At 41.8% G+C, this 18412-nt stretch overlaps 1 protein-coding gene across 3 annotated transcripts in view; it reads left to right on the forward strand.

The window, feature by feature from the left end:
* The window catches only part of GLT1D1 (glycosyltransferase 1 domain containing 1), a 117936-nt gene that overhangs the window by 18951 nt on the left and 80573 nt on the right, over nt 1–18412 (forward strand). For all 3 annotated transcript variants that reach the window (XM_070385599.1, XM_070385600.1, XM_070385601.1), the window contains exons 2-4: nt 1253–1401; nt 7878–7983; nt 16498–16549. In XM_070385599.1, coding sequence (XP_070241700.1) covers nt 1253–1401; nt 7878–7983; nt 16498–16549 — 307 coding nt within the window. The remainder of the gene's footprint in view (nt 1–1252; nt 1402–7877; nt 7984–16497; nt 16550–18412) is intronic.

Raw genomic sequence — 18412 nt, forward strand, 5'->3', positions numbered from 1 at the left:
TACAAACCTATTACAGTACAGTAATATATAGCTGATAGTATTAGCTGGGTACTCAGGCTAACTTTGTTGGACTTACCAATAAATTGGACTTACGAACATGCTCTCAGAATGGAACTCATATATACGTTAGGGACTTACTATATTAAAAATAATGTATGTACCTGGTCAAAGTATCTAGCCATGCAAAAGGGTCTAGACGTGCAAAAAAGCTCTGGTCCCTGGATCTCTTTAGACAGAATCATTGTTACCTATTTCTTCTAAATCTTTCTACAGATCTTCTATGCACACATGCTATATATACACAGGGTTCTTCACTTTGCTCTCTTTTCATTAACAGTGTGTATTGAGTTCATTCTAAATAATGTCACAGTGATCTGCATTTTCTTCACAGCATCAGGGCTTGATGGCCTCATACTCACTGTAATATAACTGGTCCCCTCCTGTTGCACACTGAGGACATGTGCTTACTTTTTTGCTTCCTCAGTGCTTACTCTTGGATGCATGTGTTGCACTCGTACCCTAGTGTGCTTTTAGATCAATTCTGAGAAGGGAAGTTATTTGATCACAGAGTTTGTGCATTTTAAATCTGCTAGTGGTTGCTACTTTGCCCACAGAAGAGCTTGTGCCTGTTTCCCCAGTATAGTAGTGTTTATTTCTTGAAGCCTATGGCAGACTTTCCAAATAGTCTACATTGAAAAGATGATCACATTAAAAAGTTGATCACCATTTTGTGTATGGAAAAGCCCAATTGTATTATGAGGGGTATGGACTGTAATTTTATACTGATCTCTATTTGGGTTGATGGAACTTCTCTGGTGGCGCAGATGAGAAAGAATCTGCCTGCGATGCAGGAGACTGGGTTTGATCCCTGAGCTGGGAAGATCCCCTGGAGAATGGAATGGCAACCCACTCTCGTATTCTCGCCTGGAGAATTCCATGGACAGAGGAGCCTGGTGGGCTATAGTCCATGGGGTCACAAAGAGTCAGACACAACTGAAGCGACTAACATTTACTCTTTCTTTCCTGCTACCCTTGGTCCCAGCCCTGGTCCCAGTCCCAGTTTTGGTATTTGAGGCTGATGGATGAATGTCTTTTAGGTGGATTGCTTCTAGAGGACAATTCAGAAGATATGTATTATTAACTTTTGGTTTAATGAATCTTTTGATTGATTTAAAGTTTTGACCACAGCAGCAACATGTTCCATTTTAATTTTTTGTTTTCCTATCTTTTTTCTGTTTATTTTTTGATAAAGGGACCATCTAGAAGCTGCAGGTCATGTGTGTATTCTGAAAGATGCCTTTGACTTTGAAAGTCCATCTGAAATCTCAAACTTCATCAAGGCAGAAAACTTGGAGGCAGCTGTGGCTCTGCATTTGTATAGAGGAGGCAGACTTTTGCAAGGTAAGCCCCTCTCTTCGGGGTGAAATGCTAGCAGTCACGAAAACCAGCAGTGCCTATAAGGTCAACTTGAAACATAGATGAAACAGTTTATCCCATTTATCCGGCTCCAAAATGGAAGGAACACAATCATCTTTTCGGTGTGTTCTTAACAGATGGATTTTCTAAAATGATGTAACTACGCCAGTTGAGATTGGATGTATATCGAAGCTGTTTTTACTACATTAAGAGTCTTATCGTGAATGTTTTTGATGTGTTTTTCTTCACTCAAAATCTAATGTTCAAAAGTTAAAAATGGGGCTCTTTCACAAAATGTAGAAGTGAGCACATAGGAGAGAGTTTACTCAATTTATTAATGAGGAAACTACTAAGATGCTAAAGCCAATTTAAAGAGCATTTGGGGAGCTGAGACTTGAGTGGGCAATTTAGTAAAGACTGTTAGGATGAGGACTTCCCTGGTGGTCCAGTAGTTAAAAATCTGCCTGTCCATGCAGGGGACACAGGTTCAATCCCTGGCATGGGAAGATCCCACACACCTCGGGGCAACTAAGCCTGTGTTTCACAACTACTGTGCTCGCGTGCTGCAACTACTGAAGCCCATGCACCCTGGAGCCCATGCCTTACTGCAGGAGAGCCACTGCTATGAGAAGCCCGTGCACCCCAACAAAGAGGAGGCCCCGGCTTGTGGCAGTAGAGAAACCCCGCACTTGGCAAGGAAGACCCAGTACAGCCAAAAATAAAGAAATAATAAGGTTTTTAAAAGAATATTAGGATGGGGTTGGCTGTAGAACTGGTTAGTGTCCAGCAGGGCAATCACCTGTAAGCTTCGGGCTAAGCTCTCTGTCTACAGCAGCTTCCCACCAGCTCTGTGTTCTATACATGGTACTGTGTGTGTGTCATCGCTACTCTCCCAGTTAGTCCAACACCCCTCCCACCCCGCCATTACCCACCCCATGTCCACATGTCTGGTCTCTATGTCTGCATCTCTATTCCTGCCCTGGAAGTAGGTTCATCTGTACCATTTTTCCAGATTCCACATATGTAAATTGATACAGCCACTGTGGAGAATAGTATGGGGGCTCCTAAAAAAGCTAAAAATAGAGCCATTATATGACCCAGCAATCCTATTACTGGGCATATACTCTGAGAAAACCATAATTCAAAAGGCCACGTACCCTAGTGTTCCTGGCAGCTCTATTTACAATAGCCACAATGAGGAAACAGCCTAGTGTCCGACGACAGATGAAGAATAAAGATGTGGCACATATGTACAATGGAATATTACTCAGTCATAAAAATGAATGAAATTGAGTCATTTGCAGTGATGTGGATGGATCTAGAATCTGTCATACAAAGTGCAGTAAGTCAGGAAGAGAAAAACAAATATTGCATATTAACACATATATGTGGAATCTAGAAAAATAATCCTGGTATTTTTCTTGAGTGCTTGTTAATTTACAGTGGTCTCCCAAAGTTCCCTAGGTGTCCCTCTCTATCTATAATTCCCTACTGGGAACTCTACAACTACCTATATAACTATATTAGTCTATTCCTAACTACAACTTCACAGAGTAAGAACTTTTAATTAATAGTAAATACTGAAGTCACACAACAGTCTTAGAAAACTAATCCACAGGGAACCTTTAAATACTGCTTTCTTGCACCTTGAAAGGATGTGCATGCAATCATTCTCTTGGCTTTATTTACAATTTTTGGATATTTCTTCTTTTCCTTTCCAAGGTCGGCTTGACTTCACTGAGAGCCCGGTGGCTACCGAGTGGAGGCAAGACAGATAATTTTGTTGTTGAGCCACAAGTGGCTTTTTCCAAACATGAATTAAATGACATGGCAGTGGCAGCTTTTCAGGAGATAGTATGTCACTTGAGGCCCTACATTATCTATAGTAATCATCATACAGGAGTAACACTTCACTCAGCAAGATGTATCAACTTCTGAAATTTTCAGACATTTCACTGCTAAAGGTGACTTCCTGTTTCCCTGCACTATCAGTTCAGTTCAGTCGTTCAGTCATGTCTGACTCTTTGCGACCCCATGAATCGCAGCACGCCAGGCCTCCCTGTCCATCACCAACTCCAAGAGGTCACCCAAACTCACGTCCATCGAGTCAGTGATGCCATCCAGCCATCTCATCCTCTGTCATCCCCTTCTCCTCCTGCCCCCAATCCCTCCCAGCATCAGCCTTATTAATCTTCTAGCTCTGTCTCCCGCTCCTGCACCATAGGAAGTAGGACCCTCTTTTCCCATATAGGTGTCGCCCAATGGTGCAGCGGTAAAGAATCTGCCTGCCAAAGCAGGAGATGCAGGAGACAAAGGTTCAATCCCTGCTCCGGGAAGATCCCCTGGAGAAGGAAATGGCAACCCATCCAGCATTCTTGCCTGGGAAATCCCATGAACAGCAGAGCCTGGCAGGCTGCAATCCATGGGGTTGCAAAGAGTCAAACACGACTGAGCATGCACACATACATATGGTATATTTAAGCACATAACTTAGTGATCTTTCAAAATCAGTGCTTATGCTGACCATTTGTCACTCCCAATCGTCTGCTGAGAAAAAAAATCTCATGGTTTCCTGAACCTGGCTTCTTAAAGCCACCTGATGTCTGTTCCTTGCTAGATTCAAGCCTAAAGCCTATTCTCAACAAGAAACAAAGGGAAAGATTTGTCAAAATCTTGATTTCTCCTTTCTGTGTAACATAATCACAGATCCCGGGAATTATGGATGGACATCTTTCGGGGCCATTATTTTAACTGCCACAGACCTTTCTCTGGTCCCCAAAGGTTCATGTCCATCCCATGTGCTAAAATCTTAACATCCCCCAAAGTCTAAGCCCCTGGCAGAAGGTAAATCATCTCTACATGGTCTGCTTTTCCACGTCTGGCTGTGTGTATTTTTGGAAAAGGTCACACCTGCCAATAGTAAGAAAGGCAAGCAATATAAAATGTTATAGAGAGAAAAAGTAAGTTTCTCTACCATCCCAGATTTGTGATCTTCTGGGTTCCTTTTTTTTTTTTTTCCCCTGCCACACCAAGCAGTTTGTGGGATGTTAGTTCCCTGACCAGGGATCGAACTCGTGCCCCTGGCAGTGAAAGCATGAGTCCTAATCACTGGACCAGCAGGGAAGTACCCGGGGTTCTTTCCATAGAGGCAATGGCAGCTAGGTTTTTCTGCTTATCTTTTCACAGATATTCTTTGTACAGAGAAATTTATGTTGATCATTTTACTACACACATTGTGTTCATCAAAATGCTCTTGATTTTTTTTTTTTACTTAAATTCCTTTTTAAAGTTTTCATTTGAATTTTTTACTTACCGCCTTTCTGTACCTCCTGTGTATTGTCAGAGTGCTTAGTATCTAAAGGCTGTGAAATGAGAGGCACTTCACTAGAAAGAAAAAATAAAATCTGCTCCTTTTCATGACAAAAGACTTCTAAGGTAAATACAAGGAAAGATCACTACCTTTTCGTTGCAATGTTGAATCTCTGTAGTGGAAAAGGCAATGGCAACCCACTCCAGTACCCTTGCCTGGAAAATCCCAGGGACGGAGGAGCCTGGTAGGCTGCAGTCCATGGGGTCACTAAGAGTCAGATATGACTGAGCGACTTCACTTTCACTTTTCAGTTTCATGCATTGGAGAAGGAAATGGCAACCCACTCCAGTGTTCTTGCCTGGAGAATCCCAGGGACGGGGGAGCCTGGTGGGCTGCTGTCTATGGGGTCGCACAGAGTTGGACACGACTGAAGCGATTTAGCAGCAGCAGCGATGGTTTGTTTGAGAAACCCCAGTATGAACTCAAATTAGATCTGGTCTGTTTAGTGGTTTGCTTTTGCTCTCTTGAAATTTTTATTGACCTTTGGAAGTCCTTCTGGGAAGCCCTATTTGATGAGCACCTGTTTAACTTGATCTGTGCATGCTCCATGCCTTTTGAGATTACCAAGGCAGGAAATGTGCCTTCCATCAGTTTAGGGCTCATCATTCAGAATAAATATGCTCCTGGGGGACGGGGGTGGAATCTTTTTGCACTTGACATTCGCAGCATCTCAGATATTTTTGGTTCCCATACCTTTGTGCCCTCCGTAATTCATCATACTGCATGTTCCTGAAAGATACAGTCTGTGTCTCTTTCCTTTCCCTCCTGGTTCCTCGCCGTCATGGTGACTGATATCATGAATAGCAGGTCTACATTTGAAGCCATCTTTTCCCGTCATAAACACCAGCAGTTCCAAATTAACTCATTTCCCGGGGATGATACACTTGGCTTTATTTATTTATTTTCATTTTAATTTTTAATTGGAGGATAATTGGCTTACAGTGTTGTGTTAGTTTCTGCAGTACAACAATGTGAGTTAGCTGTTTAATATGTGTATACAGATATCCTCTCCGTGTTGAGCCTCACTCCCACCTCCCCCATCCCACCCTTCTAGGTCGTCACAGTGCACTGAGCTGAGCTCCCTGCGATCTGCAGCAGGCTCCCACTAGCTGTCTGTTTCACACCTGGTAGTGTACATATGTCAGTGCTACTCTTTCAGTTCATCCCACCCTCCCCTTCCTGGCTATGTCCACGTGTTCATTCTCTACGTCTGTGGCTCTGTTCTTGCCTTGCAAATAGAGTCATCAGTACCATATTTCTAGCTTCCAAACATTTGAGTTAATATTGCTGTTGTTTAGTCACTAAGTCATGTCTGACTCTTTTGTGACCCTCATGGATTATAGCCCATCAAACGCCTCTGTCCATGGGATTTCCCAGACAATAATACTGGAATGGATTACCATTTCCTCCTCCAGGGATTCTTTCCAATCCAGGGATCAAACTTGAATCTCCTGCATTAGCAGGCAGATTCTTTACTACTGAGCCACCAGGAAAACCTCATGCATTAACAGACAGTATTTGTTTTTCTTTTTCTGACTGACTTTACTCTGTATGACAGACTCTGAGTTCATCCACATCACTACAACAGACTCAGTTTCATTACTTTTTGTGGCTGAGTAATATTCCATTATATATATATGTATATATATATACATGTATATATCACAACTTTAAAATATTAATTTATTTTAATTGGAGGCTAATTACTTTACATTCTTGTGGTGGGTTTTGCCATACACTGACATGAATCAGCCACGGGTGTACATGTGTCCCTCCATCCTGAACCCCCCTCACACCTCCCTCCCCATCCCATCCCTCTGGGTTGTCCCAGTGCACCAGCTTTGAGTGCCCAGTGTCAAACATTGAACTTGGACTGGCCATCTGTTTCACATATGGTAATATACATGTTTCAATGCTACTCTCTCTAATCATCCCACCCTCGCCTTCTCCCACAGAGTCCAAAAGTCTGTTCTTTACATCTGTCTCTTTTGTTGTCTTGCACATAAGGTCATCGTTACCATCTTTCTAAATTCCATATATATGTGTTGTCCGACTCTGTGCAACCCCATAGATGGCAGCCCACCAGGCTTCCCCGTCCCTGGGATTCTCCAGGCAAGAACACTGGAGTGGGTTGCCATTTCCTTCTCCAGTGCATGAAAGTGAAAAGTGAAAGGGAAGTCACTCAGTCGTCTCCGACTCTAGCGACCCCATGGACTGCAGCCCACCAGGCTTCTCTGTCCATGGGATTCTCCAGGCAAGAACACTGGAGTGGGTTGCCATTTCCTTCTCCAATGCATGAAAGTAAAAATGAAAGTTGTGTCCGACTCTTAGCAGCCCCATGGACTGCAGCCTACCAGGCTCCTCTGTCCATGGATTTTCCAGGCAAGAGTACTGGAGTGGGGTGCCATTGCCTTCTCTGATATATGTGTTAATATACTATATTGGTGTTTTTCTTTCTGACTTACTTCACTTTGTATAATAGGCTCCAGTTTCATCCACCTCAATAGAACTGATTCAACTGTGTTCTTTTTAATAGCCGAATAATATTCCATTGTGTATATGTGCCACAACTTTCTTATCCATTCATCTGCCGATGGACATCTAGGTTGCTTCCATATCCTAGCTATTGTAAACAGTGCTGTGATGAACACTGGGGTACATGTGTCTCTTTCAATTCTGTTTTCCTCAGTGATATCACAACTTCTTTATCAACTCATCTATCAGTGGATATGTAGGTTCCTTTCATGTCCTAAATATTATAAATAGTGCTGCAGTGAACATTGGGGTACTTGTGTCTTTTTGAATTATGATTATACTTGACTTTGATAGATGGAAGCTAACAACATTTTTCATATGTTAAAATTTAAAGCATATTGATTTAAAATGGCCTTGCCTCACATGAGTAACCCCATGTCATGTTCACAATGGTGATACCTAATCTATTCAGGGGAGGTGGATGTAATTGAACAAACAACATGACCCAGTCCATATGTTTTGGGAACTTTGGTTTTTTATATCAATGCTTGGGGATAATTAGTGAGAGGGTGTTTTAAAGGTAAACTGTGCTTTGTTAAGTATCCTAATTTTGCAGGTAATGGAATTCCTTTTGGAATCATCTTTGGTGGAACTGATTTAAATGAAGATGTTAACCAGGGAGATAAAAACAAAGTGATGGGAAAAGTCCTTGAAGAAGCCAGGTAATCCTTAAGAGAATTTCACAGGAGTTAAGCATGTAACCTTTTTGGATAAAATTCATTAACACAAAACGATGGAGTAAACCAGTAATTTGGAAGTTTTTATGTCTTACCCTAAAAAAAAATTTCTTTCCTTCTTTCATTTTTTAATTCAGTCAGCACATGTTTATTTACCAGGAATAGTCACTGTAAACAAGTTACTCGTCTTGAGCAATTCTTTGACTTCAGTTAATATTGGATGAATGTTCTTAAAATGTTTGTTGCGGTGGAAGAGATAGAATTATTGCTAAGAGTGAATAAGGGTAAACTCAGGCTTTATTAGCACACAGTTTAGGGTCAACTTTGCATCGGGTTTGCCCAAGTAGAATGTTTTCATTTTTCCAGTTTTATTGAGATATAATTGACATGCAGAACTGTATCCATTTAAGGTGGTGGTTTCTTGCTAAGTCCTGTCTAACTCTTGTGACCCCATGGACCTTAACCTGCCAGGCTCTTCTGTCCATGGGGTTTCCCAGGCAAGAATACTAGAGTAGGTTGTCATTTTCTTCTTCCAAGGATCTTCCCAACCCAGGAACTGAACCCAGCTTTCCTGTATTGCAGGCAACTTCTTTACTGATTGAGCCATCAGGGGTGAGCCATCAGGCATAATGATTTGATTTGAAATGATTATCACAGCAAATTTAGTGAACATCCATCATCTCCTATAGCTACAAATCTAATTAAATAGAAAAGAGATTTTTTTTCCCTTGTGGTGAGATTTACTTAAATGCGTAAGATTTACTCTCTTAGTTCCCCAACCAGGGATAGAACCGGTGCCCCTTGCAGTGGGGAGCATGGCGTCCTAACCACTGGACCACCAGGGAAGTTCCTGAAACTTTGTGCCTTTTGACTAATACCTTCCTGTTTCTCCCTCCCCTACCTTCTTTCATCCTACTCATGCTTCTATGAGTTTGCCTATTTTAGATCCCACATATTGGTGAAGTCACCCCCCAACGCCCTGCCATTTGTCCTTCAATGTCTGGCTTGTTTCTCTGAGCATAAGTATGCCCCAAGTTCATCCATGTTGTTGCAGATGACCGATGTCCTTTTTAGAGGCTGAATAGCATTCTAGTGTATGTGCATGCCACATTTTCTTTAAAAAAAAAAATTATTTATTTATTTTTGGTTGCTCTGGGTCTTCGTTGCTGCACACAGGCCTTCTCTAGTTGGGGCAAGTGGAAGCTACTTTCTGTTGCAGTGTGTGGACTCAGTGGTTGGAGCGCATGGGCTTCACTGCTCTGTGGCAGGTGGGATCTTGCCCCACCAGGGATCCAGACCCTTTCCCCTGCATTGGCAGGCGGATTCTTAACAACTGGACCACCAGGGAAGTCCCATGCCACATTTTATGTATCCATTTGTGTATTGATGTGTATTTAGGTTGCTTCCATATCCCCAGTATGTGGCCAGCCTTGGGTTTTTTGTGGCTCATCTGTCACCCTTCTATGGCTAAGGAACTGTGGTTAGGGAATCCTGGCCTTTTCAAATCTGTATAATTGTCCCATTTCTGATCCATATCTAGGACAGAACTCCAGGTTCTATTGTACAGCCTAGTTCAGTTCAGTTCAGTTCATTCGCTCAGTTGTGTCTGACTCTTTGTGACCCCATGGACTGTGGCACACTAGGCTTCCCTGTCCATCACCAACTCCCAGAGTTTACTCAAACTCATGTCCATTGAGTCGGTGATGCCATCTGACCATCTCATCCTCTGTCGTCCCCTTCTCCTCCTGACCTCAATCTTTCCCAGCATCAGGGTCTTTTCCAATGAGTTAGTTCTTCACATCAGGTGGCCAGAGTATTGGAGTTTCAGTTCCAGCATCAGTCCTTCCAATGAATATTCAGGACTGATTTCCTTTAGGATGGACTGGTTGAACCTCATTGCAGTCCAAAGGACTCTCAAGAGTCTTTTCCAACACCACAGTTCAAAAGCAACAGTTCTTTGATGCTCAGCTTTCTTTATAGTCCAACTCTCATATCCATACATGACTACTGAAAAAACCATAGCTTTGACCAGACGGACCTTTGTTGGCAAAGTAATGTCTCTGCTTTTTAATATGCTGTCTAGGTTGGTCATAACTTTTCTTCCAAGGAGCGAACATCTTTTAATTTCCTGGCTGCAGTCACCATCTGTAGTGATTTTGGAGCCCCCCCAAAGTAAAGTCTGCCACTATTTCCACTGTTTCCCCATCTATTTGCCATGAAGTGATGGGACCAATTGCCATAATCTTAGTTTTCTGAATGTTGAGTTTTAAGCCAACTTTTTCACTCTCCTCTTTCACTTTCATCAAGAGGCTCTTTAGTTCTTCTTCGCTTTCGCCATAAGGGTGGTATCATCTGCATATCTGAAGTTATTGATATTTCTCTCAGCAATCTTGATTCCAGCTTGTGCTTCATCCAGCCCAGAGTTTCTCTCGATGTACTTTGCATAAAAGTTAAATAAGCAGGGTGACAATATACAGCCTTGATGCACTCCTTTCCCGATTTGGAACCAGTTTGTTGTTCCATGTCCAGTTCTAACTGTTGCATCTTGACCTGCATACAGATTTCTCAGGAAGCAGGTTATATTGTCTGATATGCCCATCTGATTTTCCACAGTTTGTTGTGATCCACACAATCAAAGGCTTTGACGTAATCAATAAAGCAGAAATAGATGTTTTTCTGGAACTCTCTTGCTTTTTTCGATGATCCAACAGATGTTGGCAATTTGATCTCTGGTTCCTCTGCCTTTTCTAAAACGAGCTTGAACATCTGGAAGTTCACGGTTCATGTACTGTTGAAGCCTGGCGCCCCCAATGTCTTTTGGTTAAGATAGGTGCCGGTCTTGCTCCTTAAAACTAGGGTCACAGTTGGATGTAGTTGCACTGCAGGACCCTGCTTCTTCCTGAAGACTTCCTGGAAACAAATGTGGCAATACAACCCTTTCAACATAAGGAGTACCTTCTATGTACGTGTGTGTGTGTTACAATAAATAAAGGCGTGAAAACAGTGCCGCCTCACCTTGAAAGGTGATGTATCATTGCAGGTTTTCTTCTTGTTGTTGTTCTTACACCCTCAAAATTTAATGTCTTCAGATTCCTTCAGTCTGTAATGCATTATCTTTTAGAAGGAAAATCATTCTTCTTGGGAGAAACAGTATGGAATAAATCATCTTATGATATTGTCATTAGCATTATTCATTGTGTTATTATTAAAACACACATTGACTTTTATTTGGGGGCTATTGATTGAAGTTAGTGGGCAGGGAAGTTGCATGAATCATAGATTTTTTGTCTGACACTATACAGCGCAGTTTTCTATAGAACAAAGTATTGAACTTGTCTAGCTTTATGACAGGTGTTTCATTGGAATACTTATATTTTTCCTACAAGGTATACTTTTCAACTTTAAAATTTTATTTATTGATTGGCCTCACCATGCAACAAGCAAGATCTTGATTGCTAGACCAGGGATCAAACCTGTAACCCTCTGCAGTGGAAGCTCAGGGACTAACCACTGGACCACCAGGAAATTCCCTCCACTTTTTTAGTATTTAAAACTTTTTTTCCTGTGTGGTATAGTATGTGAACTTATTTTAGCACTCACTTTTTTTTTGGTTTCTGAACACTGTAATAAGTATTTGGTAGTTATAAATACCAAAATTAAATAAGGAGTATTTGAAATTTGTGAAAGTCGCTTACTGAAGGATCATCCAGGTGCCTATTAGAAAAAAACTTAACCTTGCCAAGCAAATGAACAGTAGTTTGTATGGAATGAATTGCCTCATAAATACTTCCACGATTATGAAATCTATAGCACATTAGTAGGTTAAACCACACGAAATTACTGTTTTGTGGGTCAAAAATGGTTGAACGTAAGTAATTTCATATGGCTTTTGAGCTACTTAGTGTTACTGAAGATGTTTTTGACAAACAGAATTCTTTGTCAATGTAAATATGATTTGAAATGGCAGTATTCAAGCAAAAGTGGTAGTTTTTATATTTTTCCTAAGATATATGTTTCTGTTTATGGTTACCTCAGATAGTATTTCTTTTATTTTTTACTCAAGTATAGTTGATTTCCAATGTTGTGTTAATTTCTGCTGTAAAGCAAAGTGATTCGGTTATACACATATACATTTTTAAAAAATATTCTTCTCTGTTATAGATTATCACAGGATACTGAATATAGTTAGTTCCCTGTACCATACAGTAAGACCTTATTGTTTATCCATTTTATATATGATAGTTTGTTTCTGCTAACCCCAACCTCCAAATCCATCCCTCCCCCTTGGCAACCGTAAGTCTGTTCTCTATGTCCCTGAGTCTGTTTTGGTTTCATAGATAAGTTCATTTCTGTCAAATTTTAGATTCCACAGAAAAGTGACATTACATATTTGTCTTCGTCTGTCTGACTGATTTCACTTAGTATGATAATCTCCAGGCCTATCCATGTTGTTGCAAATGACATTATTTCATTCTTTTTCTGTGGCCAAGTAATATTCCAATGTGTGTATGCACCACATTTTCATTATCTATTCATCTGTTGATGGACGTTTAGGTTGTTTCCATGTCTTGCCTATTGTAAATAGTCTAAATGAGGAAATGGCAACCCACTCCAGTGTTCTTGGCTGGTGAATCCTATGACAAGGGGAGCCTTGCAGGCTGCGGTTCATAGAGTTGCACATAGAGAAGACTCTTGAGAGTCCCTTGGACTGCAATGACTGAAGTGACTTAGCACATGTTATTTTAAATGTCTTTTTCTTCTGAGGATCTTTGGGCTAAGAACTCTTTTAAAAGGTTATTTGTTAGGTGAGTGTAAACCCAGGGCTACTGTTTCTATATAAGGGGCCACAATAAAGACCGTGTTATCTGCAGCTCTGAAATAAGTGACATGTCCGACAAGTTAATTCCAGTTGACCCTCCTGACTCCTGGGACATTTTCCCGTGCACCTTCGTCAAGGCTGTATATTGTCACCTGTTTATTTAACTTATATGCAGAGTACATCATGAGAAACGCTGGACTGGAAGAAACACAAGCTGGAACCAAGATTGCCGGGGGAAATATCAATAACCTCAGATATGCAGATGACACCACCCTTATGGCAGAAAGTGAAGAGGAACTCAAAAGCCTCTTGATGAAAGTGAAAGTGGAGAGTGAAAAAGTTGGCTTAAAGCTCAACATTCAGAAAACGAAGATCATGGCATCTGGTCCCATCACTTCATGGGAAATAGATGGGGAAACAGTGGAAACAGTGTCAGACTTTATTTTTTTGGGCTCCAAAATCACTACAGATGATGACTGCAGCCATGAAATTAAAAGACACTTACTCCTTGGAAGGAAAGTTATGACCAACCTAGATAGCATATTCAAAAGCAGAGACATTACTTTGCTAACAAAGGTTCATCTAGTCAAGGCTATGGTTTTTCCTGTGGTCATGTATGGATGTTAGAGTTGGACTATGAAGAAGGCTGAGCAGAATTGATGCTTTTGAACTGTGGTGTTGGAGAAGACTCTTGAGAGTCCCTTGGACTGCAAGGAGATCCAACCAGTCCATTCTGAAGGAGATCAGCCCTGGGATTTCTTTGGAAGGAATGATTAAGCTGAAACTCAGTACTGCCACCTCATGCGAAGAGTTGACTCATTGGAAAAGACTCTGATGTTGGGAGGATTGGGGCAGGAGGGGAAGGGGATGACAGAGGATGAGATGGCTGGATGGCATCACTGACTCGATGGACGTGAGTCTGAGTGAACTCCGGGAGTTGGTGATGGACAGGGAGGCCTGGCGTGCTGCGATTCATGGGGTCGCAAAGAGTCGGACATGACTGAGTGACTGATCTGATCTGATCTGATCTCTGATGAAAACCCTCCCAAGAATCTCATTCTTCCCTGTTGTCTTAAATACACTGTAGCTCCTACTGGTGCCTCATCCTGGGTGTCAAATGAGCAGGATGTGATGGTGGGGACCATTATTTAGGTAGGAACAGTCACCATCAGCCTCCAGGCTGTGATGCACACAGAGTCCGCTCTGCACACCTGGGACATTTTTCATTTCTTTTCTCCCTCTCTCCATTCTTTTCTCACCCTCACCTGTTTGGATTTTAGGGCAAACTCCTGTTGGAATTTACGGCAAAACTGTTCCTTCTCTTGCTTATTCACTCATTCAGCTGGCAGGTATTTTTGCCTCCTGGGTGCCAGACGCTCCAAGGGGCTGGGATGGTGAATGTGAGCAGAGCAGTGTTCCAGCACATGTAGAGCTGACATTCTCACAGGAAGCGAGAGCGTCAGACTTGCCAAATGAGTGGATTTCCCTTTCCACAAAAGCCTGAGGACTGCACTTGTGCATGTATTCATCAATGCTGTTATGAGGTACAATGCACAGTCTTAGTGTCACTGACCTCGTTCTCTGTTCAATGGCTCTTCTTGGTTCTTGGGATCTTTTCTTTTTTGACAGTGTGAGGCTGTCACTGGCCACGTGGGGTGCCCTAACATCTTGCAGATGTGCTGGTAGTTGCATGAGTACTAGTGGAAAATAATAATAGCAGATGTGAAATGAACCAGGGACCAGCAACTGTGGCAGGCAATTTATAGGCAAGGTGTTCTTTGGTTCTTAAGTTTCTCATTTTTGCAGTTTTCTGCCAATGAAAGTTTCTACACTCCTTGTAACTGCTGTTTAGCTGCTTGTCTCTCCTTTTTATCTCCATTTTTTGGAAAAAAATTGATGGCCTTAGAATACAGTTGATTTTATCATTTCGCCAATGTTTGGGGGCGGGGCATAGAGAGTATCTCACTGGATTCTCCAATCCCTACTGGACTCAGATGCAAGGTTTAATGTGGTCTGGTCCTCGTCGCTCATGTTTAACATACACAAAGGGAAGGATTCCATATTTCTCCCTTAAGTAAGGAGCATACGATTGGCTGTGTCTGGGATTGGTTGCTGGTTGTAAAAGTGGGAGTGGAGAAGGGAAGGCTTGGAGAAGACACAGACAAGGGAATACAAGCTCCCCTTTCTGGGTCACGCCACAGGGGAAGAATCACATAAAAAAGAATCACATAAGAATCACATAATAATGCTTTTTTTGTTGACTATGCTGTGTGTGCAGCTTGCAGAACTTTAGTTTTCCAACCAGGGATCGTATCCTGACCACAGAAGCACCAAGTTGTAACCACTCAACTGCCAGGGAATTCCCTATTAATGGGTCTTTGCTCCAACATTCTTTACTGCACTGTTTGTGTAATGATGATTTTCTATTTCTACCACTCCTACATTGGTTAATTGGAATTCTACTACAAGAAGAGTTGTCTGTTTGACCCTAGTTACTTGTTCAATTATTTATATAGTTATATCAACATGGACTCATGGCTATTTATTTTTATTTTATTGGGTTGGCCAAAAAGTTTGTTTGGATTTTTTGGTGCCATCTTACAGAATAAATTTTAAAAAAAATTTTTATTTATTTTAATTGGAGGCTAATTACTTTACAATATTGTAGTGGTTTTGCCATACATTGACATGAATCCGCCACGGGTGTACATATGTTCCCCATCCTGAACCCCCCTCCCACCTCCCTCCTCATCCCATTCCTCTGGGTCATCCCAGTGCACCAGCCCGGAGTACCCTGTCTCATGCATCGAACCTGGACTGGCGATCCATTTCACATATGATAATATATATGTTTCAGTGCCATTCTCCCAAATCATCCCACCCTCGCCCTCTCCCACAGAGTCCAAAAGACTGTTCTATACATCTGTGTCTCTTGCTGTCTCGCATATAGGGTTATCATTACCATCTTTCTAAATTCCATATATGTGTGTTAATATACTGTATTGGTGTTTTCCTTTCTGGCTTAATTCACTCTTACAAAATGAATTTTGGGCCAACTCAGTATGTGACTCTGTAGCTCCTATTACTTTTTTTGGTGCCCAAATCACCCCAGCCATGGCCATCGGAGATATTTTGAGTTGACTTCTGCATCCTTTTGATAAGCCCTCTCTATATTTTGAACTCTCTTACTTTCTGGCTCCATACCTGGTTCATTCCATGGGTACCCAGTCCCGCTTCTGGAAACATGCAATTCTTAATGAGTGGGGACATTCACATTCTTTGTCCACAAACATTCAATAAATCTTGAGCACTTCAGCCTAGTCTTCCTTTAGCGAAGCTAGTGAGCCACATATCCTGCCCCTGAATATTAAGAAGTTCCTTGCTTCTCTCATCCATCTTGCTTTCTGTCATTATCTCTGCTTCTCTCTTCTTCCATAAAGGAACAAGAAAGATAGGAAGCTTTGAGCTTCATTTGTTTATTTCCTGCCTACACAACTTCTTTTTTTGGATGTGAGTGGAGATGAGACCTAATAGCCAACAACCACGACTAATAGAGATTGATTGCGCTGTAAATTCCGCTTCTCACCTGTCTGTCACCATTTGTTCCAGAGCGCTGTTTTTCAGTTATGTTGATTAGATTCTGCCCTAATTGTTATCATTCTTTTTGTTCGCTTTCCTAGGTTTGCTGTTGCTTTCACGGAGTCAATGAAGGAAACGGCACAAAGACAGTGGGTAGGTGTTCCTTTCGTGTTTTGATTTGGGCAGGGCTGGCAAAGTTGCAGCGTTGGAGAATAGGAAGGCAGTTTTATTAAAGAGCTGACCACCTTCCTATTGGCACTGCCCGTTCGTGGTGGCCATCATGGTGTATTATATTTCTCATATATTGACTTTTTCTTTTTTTTAAATTTGTGTAGGTACTCTTAAACCTTCACTGATTTTTTTTTTTTTCTGATGTTCTTGAATAGCAAAAATAGCCCAATACCTAGATCTTTTCATTCTTTGTCAGTTCTCCTTTTGTGTGCTCAGATGCAATGGTTTACAAATCACACTGTAAATGTTGCAGCATCCTTGTACACATTGAGAAAATCTGATTGCACAAGTAGTCCCTTAGGTGGCACCTGGAGTTTCCTAGGCTGGACTCTTATTTGAAGAGCATTAACAAGCAGAGGGCTTTGTCGCTCTGCGAGTTAATGCCCTTATTGACTTTCTAAATTCACTACAACTTAGGGGACAGGTGAGAGGAACTGGCGGGAGTCTAAATCCTCTGTAGAGCCCTGGTGGAGCCGGTGTATGCAAAACTAGAGAAAAAAGCCAGCCGAAATGCCACTTTCCTTGGGTGGATCGTAGGCAAGAGGCTGTTTTCTCAGGTGGTGGCCCTCTGCAGTGTGCCTGGGCCACCAGGATTGCTGGCCCCTAGGCTTTGCCAGCCAATCATTGTGCTGGCACTTACACACTTACACCACAGCACTCACACCATTGTCACCTGGAAGCATTATTCCTGTTGGTGGCATTTTGCTGGCTATGTGCATTCTTTATCTGTAGGATTTCAACTCATAAAACCTTATGCTTGGAAACGGCTACAATGCAACAAGGGCAGATACAGTCTTTTGTGGGAATGGTGGTCCTTTACCAAAGCCCAGAGTACCGTGTGCACTTGAGATCCCCTACAGCCAGAGTGGGGAGAGTCTTTTTTTTTTTTCACCTTGAACTCTACAGGCAGAGAATCCGAGGGGGCATTTTTCAGTGCAATGTAATGAATGAAAAACAGCAAGCTTCCTAGCTGCTAGTTTCATGTCTGTATCAGTTTGACTGTTCATCAGCCTTATGGCAGTGATGTACCAGTGGTTCTCAAAGGGATTTCCCTGGGACTCTCTCAGGATCTCTGCAGAGTCAAACCAATTTCCTTCATAATGCTCAGACTTTATCAGAGGCATGATGAAAGGCAAAAACCTTTTTCACCATGTGGAGAGCACTGGTGAGGAAAACACTGATGCCTTCATCCTCATTAAGGCAGGGGTACCCATGGATTATTCACCACCACCCACTTGTAGTTAAAAAACAAGAGCTAGTTTCGCTTAAGAATGTCCTCGATGAAGCATAAAAATTATTGATTTTCTCAAATATTAACCTTTGAATACATTTTTAAAATGTTTTGTGTGTTGACCTGGAAAGTATACATCAGCTGTTTCTGCTGGGTCTGAGTGAAGGATGGGGTTATCTTGAGCAAAAGCCCTGGTGGGATGTTGGGGTTGTAGACTGAACCAGTTACTTCTTCATAGGACTTTTTTTATCTAAAAGACTGGTAGCCAAATTATGTTTCCTCAGACTCGGGCATCTGGCAGTCATTTAATCATTTCCTTAAAAATGAGACAATTGAGTGAGTTGCTTCCAGAAACACAACGAGTAGTATTTATTGCCGATGACACCATTTGAATTTTCAAGCAAAAATTAGAATTTGGTAGAAAATCCCAAGGACAGAAGAGTCTGGCGGGCTATAGACCATGGGATAGCAAAGAGTTGGAGGTGACTGGGAGACTGAGCACACACACAAGCTGCCAAGAGGCAGACTGCTTCCCTGCACAGCCTTTCCTGATG

The sequence above is a fragment of the Bos mutus genome, chromosome 17 (genome assembly GCF_027580195.1).
Source record: "Bos mutus isolate GX-2022 chromosome 17, NWIPB_WYAK_1.1, whole genome shotgun sequence".
Lineage (NCBI taxonomy): Eukaryota > Metazoa > Chordata > Mammalia > Artiodactyla > Bovidae > Bos > Bos mutus.